We start from the raw sequence: 20,011 nt of genomic DNA, 5'->3' as shown, positions 1-20,011 counted from the left end.
AACCCACTTGTAGGATACAGTAAAGTGAGCCACCTGTTAAGTCAACTTACGAAATTTACAGAAACAAAACAGAAAAACATTTTATTTATGCTAAACACAGCAGTTCATCTAAGTGCTAATTTTGATAGAACAATCATGTTCAATGATATGGCTCCATTGTAAACCTCTGAAACCACTGGTTTACCTGAACCAGCTCTTAACTGCAGCTATGCTAAAGATAAAAAATAAAATAGAGAAGACATGCACTAATTTGTCAGTGTTTTTGCAACTACTCCCCAAGAAGAATCAGATATCCAAACCTATTATAGATTTGGGTTGAATGTACTCCAGTGACCTGAGGCAGTGAACCATGCACTGGCACAAACCTCAGCCTCAGCTGAGCCAACCAACCTTGTGACATCACAGGCTAGAGAGTACTGCAACACTCTTTCCACGAAAGATGAAACAGAATGTTCTTTTTCTTTTGAATGCTGACATTTGTCATGTTTGTTATATGATAGTTAATTATAGTGGAAATCCATTTAGTAAACCAGCTTAACTTGGGTGAACGTTTCATTTCAACTATAAAATGTTAATATTTCTGTGTAAATTTAATTATGCCTGGCTGAACACCCATGTGCTGTCCTCCTTGTTTTCTTTTTTTTTTACAGAACAAAGTCTGTGAGTCTGTGAGTGTGGACATTGGGATTGGGCCTATATATTGTATAGATGTGACATTGTTTAAAAGGCACAGTTTCTGAATACGGGCTGTGTGTATTTCTCCATGAATTGAGCGTGTAAATACTTTCACAGTATTTATATAGCACTTAAACCTGCTTTAAAAACACATGAAAATCTCACTTTTTACTATGTGGGACCTTTAAGATTTCAGTCCTGGTTGATTTAGAATTTCTATTTGAGTCAAAACGGTTTGTCATACTGCAAATATATAAATATTATAATACTTTCCTCAGTGGGCGATAGGCTCAATTGTGTTACCTCCTTTGGCAATAGATAGTGGCTTAAAGAGGACCTGTTATTCAGGTTCAGCCTTGTATTTTGTTTTTTTTACCAGAACATGTTTACATGCTTTAATGTTCAAAAAACACTTTACTTTAATCATATCGGCTGTGCGTGAATCTAGTGTGTAATATTAACTGCCACTTCAGGACAGAAGAGTGTGAAAGGTAATGTAAATAAAATCAAAACCTGTATTTGTTTATTTTGTCTTTGATTTATTTCTTTTATTTTTTTTCTTATATACATTTTGTTTTGCTGCAGATGCCTCTTGCTTTTCAAGTAATACAGAGAGTTTGTTTTGAACAACTAGGAGGTTGTTGAGGTTGCTTATTTAGGGGGGTACAGGGGGTATTTAGGGAGAGATAGCAGTCAGCAGTAGATGTCACATAGAAGTGGTGTACATCATCTGAAAGCTGGGAACCTGGCTAAGAATATTATGATGGGATTAAGTTATAGTAAATTGTTATTGTCATAAATTGTTGCAGCAATTTTCGGGTTGATACCATTTGTTACACAGATTTGGTTCTAAATTCAACCATTTTTTACCACTCAAGAATTGATATTAATGATCAATAATCCCTCCAAAATCCCACTTTAAGGCGCCAAGACCTTGAGGAACACAGAAAAAGCCATGCTGTGATTTGGTACCAAAAACTTTGGAAATTTGGATTTCTGCAAGAATTGTATTTTTGTGCAATTGGATAGCGACCACTTCTGTTCTGGAAACTGCTCAGAAACCCTCTTATTTTCAATCTAGCTAGGAAAGCCACACATCCTCTGAATGCCCTAGGTCTCTAGTTTGTGGTTGTAAAGTGTCATGAGGCTGTGATTATCCTAGAGGTCACAACAGGTCATTTTATACAGTGAGGTCAAATAAAAAAATGGTCTCAATGAAATGAAATGGCTACTATGGGGACTAACATCATCACACATGAATACAATTGGGCTCACTGGATCCACAAGAGTCTCAGCTTTACAGCTTTACAGGCTTTAGCCTCCTTCCAAGCCAACATGACATGGTTGGTATTCAGTGGTATTCAATGGATTCCTTAGGTTTTCTAGTTTCATTCACCTTCACTCTAGCTCTAAAACGGAGCCTGCTACAGCATCTGAAAGACAGTAAAGTCGGTCAGGTTCGCCGGTAAACCTGTGCGTCTCAGAGAGGGACACACAAAAAAAGTTTCAAGTTGACAGCTGACATAGAATTACAGAACATCTGAATTATTCACAAAACTAAGCTTTAACGGATAGGTTCACAATGTTTCTGTCTGTCTAAAAGCATTAGTCAGGTGCCTGTATGAACATTAAAATGGGTTATTCTTACTGTTAATATATACTCTTAATTCTGGTCATTAAAAGATCCCCTTCTAATTGCAGACAAAGCCCACAGTTGTGATTGTAAGCTGCAGTATGTTTGTACTCGTACGCACACGTGAGCCCAACTGATCGGACACAAGGCACAAAGATTATCAGATTTGCCCTGGAGGTTTAAACACACTCCACACAGCCTACTCCCATGTGAATAGCTGCTGGCACTGCAGTTTAGCCATTAGTTAATGAATAATACAATAGCACATGTACATTCAGTATATGCAGACACCACTGATGATAAGGGTTTTCTTTCTTATCTTATGATGATTGCCTTTGGCATGAACTTCGAAACCGATTTATCACTGATCAGTGTTTTCCTTTGCATCAGCCTTGTACATCCTGATGAGTAAAAGCACACGTCCTTTTCCAGGTGCAGGGTTGAAGAAGATAAGATTTAACACATGAGGATAACTAAACACATGCTTAACAGGTATAGGCCTAAATATATGTTAGAGCAGATGGCGTGGTGAGCTTTGTAAGCTACAACTGACCCTGCAAGTTACTTTACAAGAAGACTTCTTTGGTTAAGGTTAGAGCTCAGAGCGAGTCTACACCCATTTGGAGAGCATTCCTGGTTGAAGCTAACTGGGATAAACATGTTTTGTTACAGCAGGAAACACCCAGGTGTAGCTAAATCAAGAACACTGTTGCTTTCCAATGAAGTCTGCCAGTTCTCGTGCCAGTGCCAGGGCGTTGGCCTTGTTTTGCATGATGACTCACAGACATTATCTTTTTAATTATCAGCAAACTGTTCTTAAAAAGAAATATGACTTTTCAGAATGAGTTCTTCTTTTAGATTATTTTATAATATTGCTGTATAAATATTACCTACACGTTAATGTAGCAGGTCGAGGTGGAGTCTATTTTACCTACATTATACACTGTGAAAGCTGACCGCCATTAGACTTATTAGTGCTTTTCCTGCCAAGACAAGTCTAAATGTCTACTATGAAAAGACCTATTTAAAACCCCATGAAGCGTTTGCATAACTACAGTATGATGTGAAAATGGAATGTAGAGATGGCTCAACTCTATTTTGTGAAATTACTTCCTTCTTAAGTCTGAAGAGAATAACGAGTCAGTTGTAATGTTTTTGCACCCTCTGTTGTACAGAAACACGACGTACACCGATCATGTTGCTTCTTTAGGCTTGTACTCGCCTACGTTGAATAAACCCACTTGTAGGATACAGTAAAGTGAGCCACCTGTTAAGTCAACTTACGAAATTTACAGAAACAAAACAGAAAAACATTTTATTTATGCTAAACACAGCAGTTCATCTAAGTGCTAATTTTGATAGAACAATCATGTTCAATGATATGGCTCCATTGTAAACCTCTGAAACCACTGGTTTACCTGAACCAGCTCTTAACTGCAGCTATGCTAAAGATAAAAAATAAAATAGAGAAGACATGCACTAATTTGTCAGTGTTTTTGCAACTACTCCCCAAGAAGAATCAGATATCCAAACCTATTATAGATTTGGGTTGAATGTACTCCAGTGACCTGAGGCAGTGAACCATGCACTGGCACAAACCTCAGCCTCAGCTGAGCCAACCAACCTTGTGACATCACAGGCTAGAGAGTACTGCAACATGGGCGGCACTCTTTCCACGAAAGATGAAACGGAATCTTCTTTTTCTTTTGAATGCTGACATTTGTCATGTTTGTTATATAATAGTTCATTATAGGGGAATTCCATTTAGTAAACCAGCTTAACTTGGGTGAACGTTTCATTTCAACTATAAAATGTTAATATTTCTGTGTAAATTTAATTATGCCTGGCTGAACACCCATGTGCTGTCCTCCTTGTGTTCTTTTTTTTTACAGAACAAAGTTTGTGAGTCTGTGAGTGTGGACATTGGGATTGGGCCTATATATTGTATAGATGTGACATTGTTTAAAAAGGCACAGTTTCTGAATACGGGCTGTGTGTATTTCTCCATGGATTAAGCGTGTAAATACTTTCACAGTATTTATATAGCACTTAAACCTGCTTTAAAAACACATGAAAATCTCACTTTTTACTATGTGGGACCTTTAAGATTTCAGTCCTGGTTGATTTAGAATTTCTATTTGAGTCAAAACGGTTTGTCATACAGCAAATATCTAAATATTATAATACTTTCCTCAGTGGGCGATAGGCTCAATTGTGTTACCTCCTTTGGCAATAGATAGTGGCTTAAAGAGGACCTGTTATTCAGGTTCAGCCTTGTATTTTGTTTTTTTTACCAGAACATGTTTACATGCTTTAATGTTCAAAAAACACTTTACTTTAATCATATCGGCTGTGCGTGAATCTAGTGTGTAATATTAACTGCCACTTCAGGACAGAAGAGTGTGAAAGGTAATGTAAATAAAATCAAAACCAAGTAAGGATAACTAAACACATGCTTAACAGGTATAGGCCTAAATATATGTTAGAGCAGATGGCGTGGTGAGCTTTGTAGGCTACAACTGACCCTGCAAGTTACTTTACAAGTAGACTTCTTTGGTCAAGGTTAGAGCTCAGAGCGAGTCTACACCCATTTGGAGAGCATTCCTGGTTGAAGCTAACTGGGATAAACATGTTTTGTTACAGCAGGAAACACCCAGGTGTAGCTAAATCAAGAACACTGTTGCTTTCCAATGAAGTCTGCCAGTTCTCGTGCCAGTGCCAGGGCGTTGGCCTTGTTGTACATGCTGACTCACAGACATTATCTTTTTAATTATCAGCAAACTGTTCTTAAAAAGAAATATGACTCTTTTCAGAATGAGTTCTTCTTTTAGATTATTTTATAACATTGCTGTATAAATATTACCTACACGTTAATGTAGCAGGTCGAGGTGGAGTCTATTTTACCTACATTATACACTGTGAAAGCTGACCGCCATTAGACTTATTAGTGCTTTTCCTGCCAAGACAAGTCTAAATGTCTACTATGAAAAGACCTATTTAAAACCCCATGAAGCGTTTGCATAACTACAGTATGATGTGAAAATGGAATGTAGAGATGGCTCAACTCTATTTTGTGAAATTACTTCCTTCTTAAGTCTGAAGAGAATAACGAGTCAGTTGTAATGTTTTTGCACCCTCTGTTGTACAGAAACACGACGTACACCGATCATGTTGCTTCTTTAGGCTTGTACTCGCCTACGTTGAATAAACCCACTTGTAGGATACAGTAAAGTGAGCCACCTGTTAAGTCAATTTAAGAAAATTACAGAAACAAAACTAAAAAACATTTTATTTATGCTAAACACAGCAGTTCATCTAAGTGCTAATTTTGATAGAACAATCATGTTCAATGATATGGCTCCATTGTAAACCTCTGAAACCACTGGTTTACCTGAAACAGCTCTTAACTGCAGCTATGCTAAAGATAAAAAATAAAATAGAGAAGACATGCACTAATTTGTCAGTGTTTTTGCAACTACTCCCCAAGAAGAATCAGATATCCAAACCTATTATAGATTTGGGTTGAATGTACTCCAGTGACCTGAGGCAGTGAACCATGCACTGGCACAAACCATGAGGATACTCCTCTAACTGATAAGTGATATGAATTTTTGAGCATCAAACACTTAATTTCCTGTATTCTGATGAATTTTCTGCCTTTTCTGCATGAAGTTACGGTGGAAACGTCTTAATTTATGTAAAGGAAATATTGCTGTTGGATCGCTGTGCGTCTTCAGGCTGTATATGTTACAGTTCTAGTTATTAAATCAGGAGTAGAGCACCAACAGTACCATAAATCACAAACTGAATTCCCACTTAATCAATTAAAATGTTGCCCAACATTTGATTGAATTTTTTAAAATGTGACAATCTGACACCAGAGTAGTAGAAATTGTGGTCATTTAATTCCTCATACAGAGAATAAACCATTTAATCTCAGTTACAACTCAGTCTTTACTCTGGCGCCGCCTTCAGGACAAACTTATTTTGTTCTAAATTTTTCCTCCATCCACCATTTTTTTCTGGGTGGTTGAATGTGTGGGAGGAATTACATTTGTTTGTTGTTACTGATTTACTATTAAAGGTCCCATATTGTAAAAAGTGAGATTTTCAAGTCTTTTATATCATAAAGCAGGTTAAAGTGATATATAAATACTGCGAAAGTATCAAAACACACAGCCCGTATTCAGAAACTGTGCGTTTGAAACAAGCTGTTAGGATTTCTGTCCATTTGTGATGTCACAAATCTACAATATTTAGAACATTTCACAGTTTTAAACGTAAACATTCTAGATGTGTCCCAGTTTATTTCCAGGTGGAATTTCATTTCATTCTCACTGTGCAATAACATTTTCCACTTGTGCAATTTTGTTAATAGTCTGTTTATTGTCAATACTGTATATACTGCTCCTATTTTTATACTTCGTTCTATTTAAATGGTTCATATTTTGTTACAATTTGTTGAGCTCTTTTTTTTTTACTGTGTTAGCTGATGCATCTTGTTTTTTGCACTATCCCCTTTGCTGCTGTACACTGCAAATTTCCCCACTGCGGGACTAATAAAGGAATATCTTTAACATTGTGTTAACATGATGATGGAAGTATAAGATGGCCATTCCCATGCTCTATTATGTCTCATAAGTTGTTTCAGCAATTTTGCATGCGATTATCATAAAGTAAGCATGACTGTAAAAGGGAGACTCGTGGGTACCCATGGAACCCATTTTCATCCAGATATCTTGAGGTCAGAGGTCAAGGGACCCCTTTGAAATTGCCATGCCAGTTTTCTCACGCCAAAATGTAAGGTTGTAGGTTTTTTTTAAGGTTGCTGAGAGGAAATTTGTGTGCTTGAGCACCCCTAAAAAGAATCTAAAATTGCAACTGTGAAGATGTACAACACATATGCGGAATATGGAGTAAATAATGTCTTAAAGTGTGTTTCTTTACAATTCTTTTTACCAAAGACTGGCAGAGCCATGTAATGATGACTCCAGCAATCAATAGCGTCATAACAATAATGCTTGTCACTTAGTGTAAAATTGTGTGAGTATGAATGTAACTTTGGCTCTTATAATCTTTGACTGTTAATATCGATCAATTACTCTTACAGCTTATAGCTATGTTAACGTTGTAGCAGGTCGAGGTGGAGTTTATTTTACCTGGTTTTCACATTGTGAAAACTGACCGTCATTACCCTTATTAGCAACACCTGTGTTTTTCCTGCTAAGACAAGTCTAAATGTCTACTATGAAAAAAAGAGCCATTTATAACAGTGCTTTTTAAGACATGGGAAATACATTACATACATACATTACAGCTCAATACATACAATACAGTTAACATTTTATAAAGTTAAAGATGCTGTGTGTACAATATGTATACTGTATCCCAAAAACATGCATCATTCTGTGACAGTTTATGTTTTTGCACACATTGATGATGTCACTATCATCTCTCTGGACCAGGGTCAGTTAACCCGGGTCCAACCCTGTATTTGGTGTGAAAGAGGAAGTGTGAAGAGGATGCAGTCAGTTTTGCTTGTGATGTTTTAGCGCCCTCTGTTGTACAGAAACACGACGTACACCTATTATGTTGCTTCTTTAGGCTTTTTCGGACAATAAGACATTATATTTTATCTTTACGGAGAAGTGAAAATTAAACATAAATGAATAGTGAGTAAAATTTAACGACAAAAAATAAATAAATGGCTGTTACATATTATTTTCGCGAATCACGGTATGTAAAAATAGCTTTTCACTGGGAGTTGTAGTTTCTTTTGTCCTTGAAGCCAACTGTGTTCGTGACGTAAAGGACTACAACTCCCAGCGACACCACGGTTACTCGGCTAAGCCACTATAGCTTGTTACCCGCCTACGCTGAATAAACCCGTCGACTGTAATCCTCACTGTAAACAGCGGAATCCTCTGCAGCTGTTCGTTTCTGCCCTCACTTCTACGTTTGTATCACATAAAGCGAAGGAAATGGACAACACCGGGAAAGAGAAGGAAGCGATTCAGCTGATGGCCGACGCTGACAAGAAAGTCAAGTCCTCTGGGTCTTTTCTGGGAGGAATGTTTGGAGGGTAAGACAATAAGACAAGCACTGCACCAAAGAGCCGACACGCTGCCTAGCAACCGTTAACTGACAGCTAGCAACAAGCTAGCAACCGTTAACTGACAGTTAGCAACAAGGTAGCAACCGTTAACTGACAGTTAGCAACAAGCTAGCAACCGTTAACTGACAGTTAGCAACAAGGTAGCAACCATTAACTGACAGTTAGCTAACCTAGCAACCGTTAACTGGCAGTTGGCTAACCTAGCAACCGTTAACTGACAGATAGCTAACCTAGCAACCGTTAACTGTCAGTTAGCTAACCTAGCAACCGTTAACTGACAGTTAGCTAACCTAGCAACCATTAACTGACAGTTAGCTAACCTAGCAACCATTAACTGACAGTTAGCTAACCTAGCAACCGTTAACTGACAGTTAGCTAACCTAGCAACCGTTAACTAACAGTAGCAACCAAGTTAGCAACCGTTAATGGTCAGTTAGCTAACCTAGCAACCGTTAACTGTCAGTTAGCTAACCTAGCAACCGTTAATTGACAGTTAGCTAACCTAGCAACCGTTAACTGACAGTTAGCAACCAAGCTAGCAACCGTTAACTGACAGTTAGCTAACCTAGCAACCGTTTACTGACAGTTAGCTAACCTAGCAACCGTTAACTGACAGTTAGCAACCAAGCAACCGTTTACTGACAGTTAGAAACCAAGCAACCGTTTACTGACAGTTAGCAACCAAGCAACCGTTAACTGACAGTTAGCTAACCTAGCAACCGTTACCTGACAGTTAACAACCAAGTTAGCAACCGTTAACTGACAGTTAGTTGAGTGAACACGCAGCCCATCTCTCTGTAGACAGTCAGTCAGTCAGCTCTCGGGATATTAATCAACCATAGTTAGATATTAAACCAGTGGGACGACATTCAGTGTAACAATCCCTCATAGCTGAGTTAGCTGTCAGTATCATTGTAAACAAGCCATCAGATCACGACTCTACTGTACCTACAGTAGAGAGAAGCTACGCAGCACACTGCTGTTAGATAACCTTAACTTAGAAGGTTGAGATATCTATTTTAACATATTATTTGTACCCTTTCTATATAGTCTCACACAGCCTTCGCATTGTGCAAGGTGACATATACTGTACGTATGTCTATATGTATTTGTCTTATTGTCTGAACAGTTGATTTCTTTATGATTACTTGTCATTTAACCTCCAGGAGGTTATTTCTATATGCAAGTGAAGATACATCAGTTTTTGTGGAAAAAACACTCAACCTAAACACATTCAATTCTGACTTAACATATTAATCCCAGGAGGCAGTGGCCACAGGGAATTTATTGCTTGTAACAGTGTTTATAACGTGTTTTTTTTTTGCTTTTATCAGTGCACTCATTACCACCTGAATTAATCCCTAAAACCAGGGAATGAAATTAGCACCTGCCACCTGTCAAATAACAGGGGAAATGTTGGCTGTGGCAGGTAAATGTCAGGTCACCTGCCACCATGGCAGACGGGTTTTCCTTATATCAAGAAATATTATTTTTAAAAGGCAATTCTAAAGCCTAAATTAAATATAGTTATGGATTAAGGTTACATGATATATTTAAAATGTCTATGGTCTGGTACCACTGACTCAGTGCTTACAATTTTTGAGTGTTCTGCCTAGATTTCAGAAGTGGCAGACAAAAAAATTGAGAGGCCGGTAGAAATGTTCAGTGACCTGCGACAGTGAGGCAGGTGAGGAAAAAGGTTAATTTCAGACCTTGCCCAAAACCCATAGACCCAAGGTTCAGTAGAGGTTAAAGGATGATGTTTTTTGTTGACTCCATGCCATGATTACATGGTATGTACAAACATGGTATGGAGTACAGGAGTGACAATGGCACCAGGCAGGAATAAAGTGCAACAAAAATTACTTAAACAGAGGCAGAGCATTCTTCAAGAATGCACCTAATTTACAAGCTTATCTGACTGGTAATAACAAAATTAACTTAAACATAGAAAGCACTTTTCCCTTTAATTCATAATGCCTGCATTCACATTAGAAAATACTAATAATTCTTGTTTCTCTAACAAAGGTTAGAGACACTCTGATTCTTGTCTACAACTTATTTTCTACCAGTGACCTTGGGGAGATCATTAATATGCTGTTGTTTAAATCAAATAAATGCATGTAATTTTATATTTGAATATTTTACCAGCAAGACTTTGTTTACATTGTCCCAAAATGCAAAAAGCCAGCAGCTATTGTCTTGCATGACTCAGTCTTTTTTCCAAAGCTCTGTCCTAGGTGACCCCCTGATGTTACCAGTCTGCAGTTATTGGCAGGCTTTCTGGTAATTCTGTGGCTGACCAAGCTGTGATGTAATCCTCTGCCATGATTGAATGGCCAGAGTATTATTACAACTCCAGAGAGCTCTCAGGGGTCCACTTCTTGTCATGGAGGGAGGGAGATCTATAGTGGCCATGAAGAGGGATTTATATAAGCAAGTCCACCAATCTGACCATTGCATCTCCATGAGAAATGCAGCAACTTGGCACGATATACAGTTCATCACCCTATGGTGCTGTTTAGGCATAATTTACTAGATATAACTTCAATATGTAGGTCAGATTGATGATTTTTATTTTTTACCTTAGTATGTCATGGAGCCTGTATGAAAATGTGCACTATATTCAACTCTGTTTTCTTTTTGTTTCCATTCTTTGTCTAGAGGACCTCAAAAAGTGGAAGAAGCATGTGAGATGTACTGTAGAGCAGCTAACATGTTCAAGATGGCCAAGAACTGGAGTGGTACGAAAATCAGTTTTCTACTAAACATATTATCCACCTTATCAATCTCAACACACTTGAGAAGCTGTAGGATTATGTGCCAATTTGTTTGGCACTATAACTGCAAAGCGCAGCACTTGTGAAGGTGCTACAAGTAAAAAATAGGTGGAATTATGTGCATAAATTAGAGTGTAAGCTAAATGCAAAGTATGTGTGTGAAAGTTTCTGTCCTTCTCTTTTTTCCGTGACTTCAGCTGCTGGAGGTGCGTTCTGCAAGGCTGCACGACTCCACATGCAGCTGCAGAACAAACACGACTGTGCCACCAGTTTCATCGATGCAGGAAATGCTTACAAGAAGTCTGACCCCAATGGTGAGATGACGTGGTAACTCATTAGGTTCAAAGCTAATTTCAAACCACTCCTTTCATTTTAGTGCCTGGATTTTTATTTCCCTTTTATAAATAAATATTTGTACGGTTAAGTAATAAATGGTGACGAGACAGTTGTTGCTTTAATTTATCTCATCCATGACTAAAAAACTTATCACGAAGAGTGTTTTCATGAATACTGTTTGTAGCAAAGTTGACTAGCTAGAGCAGGGGTAGGCAACCTTAGGGGCTGATCACATAGAGACGCATCGCTACAGGTGTGGCCGCTTCAAAAACGCCTTGGCAAAGTGCGTCGGGCAAAACAGCGGTGCGCCTGTGGAGCTGGGCTGTGTGCTTGCAACAAATGTGATTTAACAGAAAAATGTGGTCTCTCTCTCGCTTTCTCTCTCAAAGACAGTAGCCTACATGAAACTATCACAACATAAGATATGAAATCCCCATTCCCTCTCACAGTCCAACAGTAAGCTAGCTAGTTAGCCTTACCACATCTACTGGCATCAAAACAGGAATAAAGTGGTTAAGTAGTAAAGCCTGCCTCTTGCTTGGCTGCCTGGGTCAAGTTTAACATTGACGAGTGGTGCAACTACATTCCTGACGCTGAAAAGTTGCAAAGATTTTAACTTTAATGCTCATCTAAAGACCGCTAGCAAATCGCATTGCATGGTGCAAGAGAGGAGCACACGACCCGGGCCCTAGGCATGCATGCCAATTGTGACACGTGATGGCTTAAACCAGTGGCACACTATTTTTTTTTGGAAATGTTAAAGTGCTGTGCCCCCTCATCCATATGTCAAATCAGCTATTGGCAGCTGCACGGCCTGTTATTTACAGTATTTTGATTGATTTTTTTTTCCCCACCCGCGTTCCGCGCAGACCTGCCCTACTCTGCCTCTGATTGGCTACTACTCTTTTCCTTCTTCGCAGAATTGCTAAGTGTATTGCTGATAAACAACACTGGTGGTGTGTTGGTAGGGTTAATGATTTCAACTCCGATTTATGTGGATGTTTTCATAAGGATTGCAGATGTTTTCATAAGGATTGCAGCCTTCTTGTATAGCGCTCTCATATATAATTACAGTCCTGATTTAACATTTTTTTGCTATGCACATTGCCTATATGGATGGAATAAAATTACACATTTGTTGGAAAATTTGATGTGGTGTCATAGTTAAACTTAATGTTAACCTTAATATTGATACGGCACTCGGATTAACAAGAACATTTTAAAATGGCACTTCATATCAGAAAGGTTGCCAACCCCTGAGCTAGAGGATTCCCACACCTAGCTGTGTGGAAATAAGGCGATAAAGGTGACAGAAAATGAGTCAAGTCTCCAGAGATGAATCATCATAGATTGAGAACTTTCTAGATTACCAAAACATTCGGTATACCAGGAATTCTCACAGATTTGACAGAACATCAGGGCAGTTTACTACTCTCTACTAGCTATGAGCCTGTAGTTTTTTAATGAGGCAGATCTCACTTTTTACACTCTGCCTTAGTCGCTTTGCTGTTGATACTTGTGCTGGAGTTATTGCCCTTGGAATGGCATTTACCATTAGTTGATATATAGTGCTCTTTGTACTCGCTGTGGCCTCATTTATTTATTTATTTTACCTGTTGCATAAAATAAGCTTTGCTTTGCATCATTCAGCTCATTTCACCCTGTTGAACTCAGCATGCAGACTGATCTGTATCAATGAGGTGCTATGCAATGGTTTTCAACAAAACTAACATGATGGCTAACTGTTCCCTCCTCTTGCCTCTATGCTGCCAAAAGAGGCAATCAAGTGTTTAAATGCCTCCATCGAAATATACACAGACATGGTAAGATGCGAATAGAAAGTGTCCGTCTATGTTCTGATCCACAACAGTAAATTTGGCCATATCATTTTTAATTTTATAGCTGAAAAGTGTTTAGTTGTGACTTCTAGTATTAGTTATCATATCACATCATCTGAATGATCCCTGCCTTTCCTCCCACTACCAGATTTAATTTTGGGCCCATATCAACATATTCAAAGCACACACACGTTTGTTTATTAAACACTGATACCTTGATCAAATTGTCTACTTGTTATTCCCTTTAGCGAGGATTAATTCCCGAAGCTAAAACCTTGTAGACGTGAAGCCACAGGCTACTGCTTGACCTCGCCTCTCTGCACTGAGAATGTAACGCAACACTTTTCATTGACCCGAAAGGCGTCTGTGGATAGATCCAGTTAGTAATGATTTCTCCTCCTCCTCCAGGGAAGATTCACCATTGCAGCCAAACACCACATCAATATCGCAGAGATCTACGAGTCTGAACTAGTGGATATCGAAAAGGTAATATCACATGATCAGAGGTTACATAGTCGGTTAATGCTGCTAATATTTATTAATACCACCACTATAGGGCATACTTGTTTTGAACAGCATTTGTTGCTTTTCTTTTGTAAAGGCTATTGCACATTATGAACAAGCAGCAGACTACTACAAAGGGGAAGAATCCAACAGGTACTGTAACATACTGTATATTCAGTCTTTTTCCCACTCTAAAACCCATCACTGTAGTATGTGTTTTTGTCGGTGATTTTAATTTTTCTACAACTTGATATAATGATAAAACTCTTTAAAAGGTACAGTGTGTGGATTTGGTGACATCTAGTGGTGTGGTTGCAGATTGCAACCAACTGAGTACCACTCCGCTCTCTCCGAGTGCAAAACCATGGTAACGCCGTTCGCCTTGCTCAGAGGCAATCCGTACCATAATAACACTATTTTAGGGGCAACGGAAGTCAGATGGCGGCTGGCGGTACCACGGTTTTGCACTCTGCAGCTCATGCAGTTTCACAAGAGTGTCGGTGAACTACGGTATAACGGCTAACGTAAAAATATGAAAGGCCCTCTCTAGAGCCGGTGTTTGGTTTGAGAAACATGGGGGACTACGTGTAAAGGACCTGCTCCCTGTGTAGACAAACGGCTCATTCTAAGCTAATGAAAACACAACAGTTCTTATTTTCAGTTGATTACACCCTAAAGAAAACTAACTAAACCTGCTAATAAATCTGCTGAAATGTTACACACTGTTCTTTTAAGACTAGAATGTTGTTGTAAAGAATAACAATTTCAGTTTTAATTTTGTTTTTATATTAATTTGTTAATGTTGACAATTTCAACTAGTAAATAAGTTGAACAGACCTTGGTGCGTGCTGGATAGCTTCTATTTCTATCTCCATCTCCAACTCCATATGTCTCCTACAGAATCAGAAATGCTCTTGTTCATAGGAGCCTTTTCCACATTCTGACTCACAGCAGGGAAAGCACAGCTGTCACTAATTACATTAACAAGCGTATGCAGGTGAGCCAACATGCAGGACACCAGGGCCCTGCACTCAGTATTGTTATTAGTTACACCTGTGTTTTCCCTGCTTTGATAAGCAAGGCTACATTTACCAGGTCTTTGTGTGGATTTCAGATCTCTCCCATGGCAGTGGAGAGTTTGCAAGTAGTTAACCTTCATTTAACAGAGCTTGAGTATATACCGGACGCCAGTAAAACATCCACCTAAAATGTTTGTCTTAATATATAGTTCCATTTCTTTCTTGAAAACATTAAAGGGAGATTTTACTTTCACAAATTTATTAATAATTTATGATTTATTATTATTTATGTAACACTTCGCAACAATGATAATGATTGATTAGAAACAGTAGGCATTTTTCCCAGAAGGCCTGTTCTGTGACATGTCACAGAAGGAAGTATACAGGTGTAAATAATAAAGTTAACAAGGGCTGTTTTACATTTACAGTGGCAGGTTCAGGGTCCCTGGTGTTGTGCATGCTGCCTCGCTTGTCACACTGTTATGCCTCACCGGGACACTTAAATAGAACAGAGTCATCGTTAATGTTATTAGTTACACCTGTGCCGTTCCTACTATGACAGGTCAAAAGAAGGCCATCGCATTTCCATTCATTTCTAGTGTCACATGCTATTGAAGTGCACACTACAAACTTTTAAAATAAAGTATCAAGTGATATCACATACTCCAGATATATACTGTAGCTCTTATAGTCTGTGATGTATTAAATGTGTTGTGTACCTTTTGTTCCTTAGCTCTGCCAACAAGTGTCTGCTGAAAGTGGGGGGGTACTGTGCTCAGTTGGAGCAGTACCAGAGGGCTATCGAGATCTACGAGCAGGTGTGCACTACTTGTATTTGAGTGTCGCGCTTGCGCTTTCTCAATCAACACTGATTCGGCGATGCTGACATTTCTAATACTTTTTGTACGATGTGGATGCATGTAGGTTGGAGCCAACACGATGGACAACCCATTGCTGAAATACAGCGCCAAAGAATATTTCTTCAAAGCCTCCCTCTGTCATTTCATCGTCGACGAGCTCAACGCCAGGGCGAGTTTATACCTCTGTGGTTCTGTTCTCAGGATTTGAGAGTTGTGATAGAAGTTTAACACGCTGTGTCTCCACAGATTGCTATTGAAAAATACGAGGAGATGTTCCCGGCTTTCTCAGACTCCAGAGAATGCAAACTGTTGAAGGTAACTCGACACTAAGAACTCCTGAGGAATCTGATGGCTTTTAATAATGGCTTTTCCCCCCTTAATCTGTTCAGTTTCTATGAGTAACCTACATTTTTTTTTGTCTCAACAGAAACTTCTCGATGCTCATGAGGAACAGAACTGCGAAGCTTTCACAGAGGCAGTAAGTCTTGTATACCCTAAGAAAGTTCTCAAGTTTTAAAACAAGGTTTTTTGGTGAGCACAGGAATCCCTTTGCTTCAGCTCTTGTACTTTTGTTGGATCCCTCGTGTGTTCAAAAAAAAAGTTGAAAGCTGGATCTCAGGTATCCATTCAGTCTCCCAGGACTGTGTGTTTATGTGGAACTGGTGCAGACTGATGGAGTGCATCCATATATAGCTGAGCTCCTAAAAGAGGTTTCAAAGTTAACTTGGAGTGAAGAGTCCTCATAAGGAGGGTGTGAAATGAGGGGCTGTGTTGCATGTATTTGAATGCACTTTACATCTGTTACTGCACTATAATTGTAATTTTTTTGTATGTGGCAGCCATAGACTGTGTATAAGAAGTGGACGTAGTCACCGTGACGTTACCCATTGGCTTGTAGACTGCCACTTTGAAGCCTCGAGCTCTGCATTTTGCCCGTTGCCATGTTGCTTTTTTGCAACCAGAAGTGACACTGAGATAGTGAGACAGTGACAGTGAGAGGGTGGAGCTAAGTACAACCGAACGCTGAGCTGAACAAGACATTTTCAGGCGACCAAAAAGGTTACAATTAACTTTCAGGAATTTCACACCTTGAAAGGGTTAAAGTTCTAAGAGGAAAACACGGACAACTCCCAGACCGGACAAAGCCGTGGTAGTGACCTGCCAGTCACACGGTAGCCACGCTCTAAAGCATACCTTGCTTTGAGTCTATTTGACTCAAATGGGACCATAATTTACTAAATGAACATCATGCTGTATTGAAGAAGACTTGAAACTAGCGATTGAGACCATAAACTCATGTTTACAACCATTTTGGACTGAAAACGACTTGTGGACGCCAGCAAAACGTCCGCCTAAAAAGTGCCGTACAAATGTAAAACAAAATTATTTTGATTCTATTGTCATATTCTACCGAAAATAACCTGTGTTGAACAATAAAATATTATAAATATAATAAGCGTTTTCAGCCCAAAATGGCAGCAGTGGCTGTTGTCAAAAAAACACCGGAGTTTTGTCTCTTTGCTTCTATACTTTTTGTTACAATGTTTACTGAGGTAATAAATCAAGTTTAGAAGTGGGGTCATTTTCTCAAAGACTTCTATACAATCTGACTTGTTTTTGCAACCAGAAGAGTCGCCCCCTGCTGGCTATTAGAAAGAATGCAAGTGTAAGGCACTACTGCACTGGCTTCATTTTTCAGACCCGGTGGTAGCCCACTGGTCGCAGCCTTTATGTCCAAGTTTCCCTATGGACAAATAAAGTAATCTTGAAATGAATATAATTGAGCAGAACCTTACCAGGTGTAATCCTAATTTTGGGGGAATAAAAAGCTCATCTCCGTGTCCCTTCCCCCCGCCTGCAGGTAAAGGACTTCGACGCAATCTCACGTCTGGACCAGTGGCACACATCCCTCCTGCTGCGCATCAAAAAGACCATCCAGGGTGACGAAGGGGATTTGAAATGAAAGAAACCCAGGGGTTGGAAATGCAGCACGGAGGGACAAATCCATCACGCATGCATTCACACACACACACACACACACACACACACACTTTTCAGTCACCTCACCGTGTATAGCATCTGGAGATGAGTGTCTGCTGATGACTTTGAATATTCCACCGCTCACTGCTATACTGTCAGAGTACTATCTTTGCTTTCCTTACGAGCATATCTGAATCTAGTCGGAATGTAAATCCTCTCGCCCTCACCTCTGTCTAGAGGATTGCTGCATACCTTTTCTGCTGGAATCTGTCCTGCTGGGGGATTTCAGAACGGTATATTGTATTGAAACTGATGTTAGTATTGACAACGAGCACTGCATGTTTTGTACAATTATCGTTTCCTAGTCAGACGCAGCGAGTTTTTTTTTTTTAATCTGGTTTATTATATATTTAAACTGATTATTTAAATGTTTCAGTTTGTTGTACATAAGATTATCATGGTGTGTATGTATTTCAAGAATGTACCATTATATTAATTTTGTATTTGTTGGAGCAGAAGGGAAGGGGTCAAATCAATGTCATGATTGTTCTCAAAGCTAAAGTCATTACAGACACACAAAAAGTGGATTTCCATTTTATCAACGGCGAGAGACTCTTCTTGAAGAAGGGCGATGATATGCACCAAGTGTAGACTGTTAAACATATGTATCTAATCACAACTACTGATTTTCTTTTCCCCCACACACCAGGATAACTTATTACTTTACGTTTTGTTGATGTAATAATACTTTGAATGTTTGAATCTGTAAGCTGTGATTTATAGTTTGCCTGTGGAATACATATTTCTGGATGAAAAACACTGACACGGAAACCTTTACTCACTTATTTCCAGGGCAGTAATCTTGGGGGTAATGTGCATCATTAGTCACTCATCTTGTGCCGTGTTGTGATGTGAACTCATCATCTGAAGGTCTACTGCTGCGGTGCACCTTCCAAATGGCCAGTTGCTAAGCATGTCATTGTGTATAGATTAGCGTCGTGTTACATTCACTAGTGTGAGCCAGACCAAAGTTTTTACTAAAGGGTCTGTCGCCCTGCGTATCCAGCTTCTTCCAGATGGAATGACAATGGACCTTGGATATGATCTGTATGCTAGTGCGAATGGACAATAATAATAAAGATATTATAATCCCTGCTGTGCTGTTCCGCCTTTGACCTTACCTTTCAAACAGCAATGTTATATGTAATACACTTCCAAGCTTTTATTATCTTTACCAACATAATGTCATGAGGCACACTCTGTACTTTAAACTGAGGTGTTCTCATTTTGTCGTATTGATTATAATTATATTTCCATAACACTTTCCAAGTTCAGGGAATATCCCAGTACCATGCATGTTTCCAGTAGTGCAAAAAAGAAAAATGAGAGGAAAATGAGATGGGTAAGAACATGGGCTAGCTGAATTATTAGTATTTTAAAGGGACAGTGTGTAGGATTTGGTAGCATCTAGTAGCCTGGTTGCAGATTGCAACCAACTGAGTACCCCTCCGCTCACTCCTCCCTTTCCAAGACCGTGGTAACGTGAGCCGCCGAGTGCAAAACTGTGGTAACGCCGTTTGCCACGCTGAGAGGTCATCCGTACCATAATAACACTACTTTAGGAGCGACAGAAGTCAGACAGTGGCTGGCGGTACCACGGTTTTGCACTCTGCGGCTCACGTTTTCCGCAGATTCACAAGCGTGTCCGAGAACTACGGTGGCCAGCAGGTAACGTAAACACGCGAAAGGCCCTGTCTACAGCCAATGTTTGGTTTGTCCATTCTGGGCTACTGTAGAAGCATGGCGGAGCAACATGGCATCGTGAAGAGGACCCGACCCCTAAGTAGATGTGAAGGACTCATTCTAAGCTAACAAACACACGATTCAAAGTTTCAGGTGATTATACACTAATGAAAACATAGTTATGAATAATATATTCCATTTCTGCTAATAGATCCCCTGAAATGTTACACATTATTCCTTTAAGTTTGTTGTCACTCCATATAAATGTATAAATATATTTCAAGTTGAATTTATGGCAACTCAACACAATGTTTGTTGCTATTATTTGAACTGACATATAATCAAACTCATATGTTACTTTATTGATCTATTACATTCCTTTGTGTGTCATTCATGCTGCTGCTGTAGATCCGCTGACTGTAACTTGATACTAAAAACATGACCGTTTGATTGGTGGAGCTTGTTGGGGTGGTAAATAGAAAAATCAATCTCTTACTGTAGTACACTAGCTCTGACATTACAGCTCCA

The 20,011-nt window shown here is 39.2% G+C and overlaps 1 protein-coding gene across 1 annotated transcript; it reads left to right on the top strand.

Moving 5' to 3' along the window:
• The first annotated feature begins 8,153 nt into the window (after nucleotides 1-8,153).
• Nucleotides 8,154-18,894, top strand: napbb (N-ethylmaleimide-sensitive factor attachment protein, beta b). The gene is made up of 11 exons (XM_074615430.1): nucleotides 8,154-8,390; nucleotides 11,088-11,167; nucleotides 11,401-11,517; nucleotides 13,316-13,362; nucleotides 13,786-13,863; nucleotides 13,979-14,034; nucleotides 15,634-15,718; nucleotides 15,825-15,929; nucleotides 16,007-16,075; nucleotides 16,188-16,238; nucleotides 17,622-18,894. The coding sequence occupies exons 1-11, from the start codon at nucleotides 8,290-8,292 to the stop codon at nucleotides 17,721-17,723; spliced, it is 891 nt and encodes a 296-aa protein (XP_074471531.1). The 5' UTR covers nucleotides 8,154-8,289; the 3' UTR covers nucleotides 17,724-18,894.
• The last annotated feature ends 1,117 nt before the right edge of the window (nucleotides 18,895-20,011 follow it).

Source organism: Sebastes fasciatus, chromosome 18 (genome assembly GCF_043250625.1).
Source record: "Sebastes fasciatus isolate fSebFas1 chromosome 18, fSebFas1.pri, whole genome shotgun sequence".
Taxonomy (NCBI): Eukaryota; Metazoa; Chordata; class Actinopteri; order Perciformes; family Sebastidae; genus Sebastes; species Sebastes fasciatus.
The sequence above is the reverse complement of the archived record's forward strand: the minus strand, read 5'-3'. Positions and strand labels throughout refer to the sequence as shown.

What these genes read in the sequence shown, in the direction of transcription:
- napbb (XM_074615430.1), top strand. Translation starts at nt 8,290, where the DNA reads ATGGACAACACCGGGAAAGAGAAGGAAGCGATTCAGCTGATGGCCGAC. An exon ending in CTATCGAGATCTACGAGCAG is followed by an intron (nt 15,719 to 15,824) that starts GTGTGCACTACT and finishes GGATGCATGTAG; the next exon opens with GTTGGAGCCAACACGATGGA. An exon ending in TCGACGAGCTCAACGCCAGG is followed by an intron (nt 15,930 to 16,006) that starts GCGAGTTTATAC and finishes GTGTCTCCACAG; the next exon opens with ATTGCTATTGAAAAATACGA.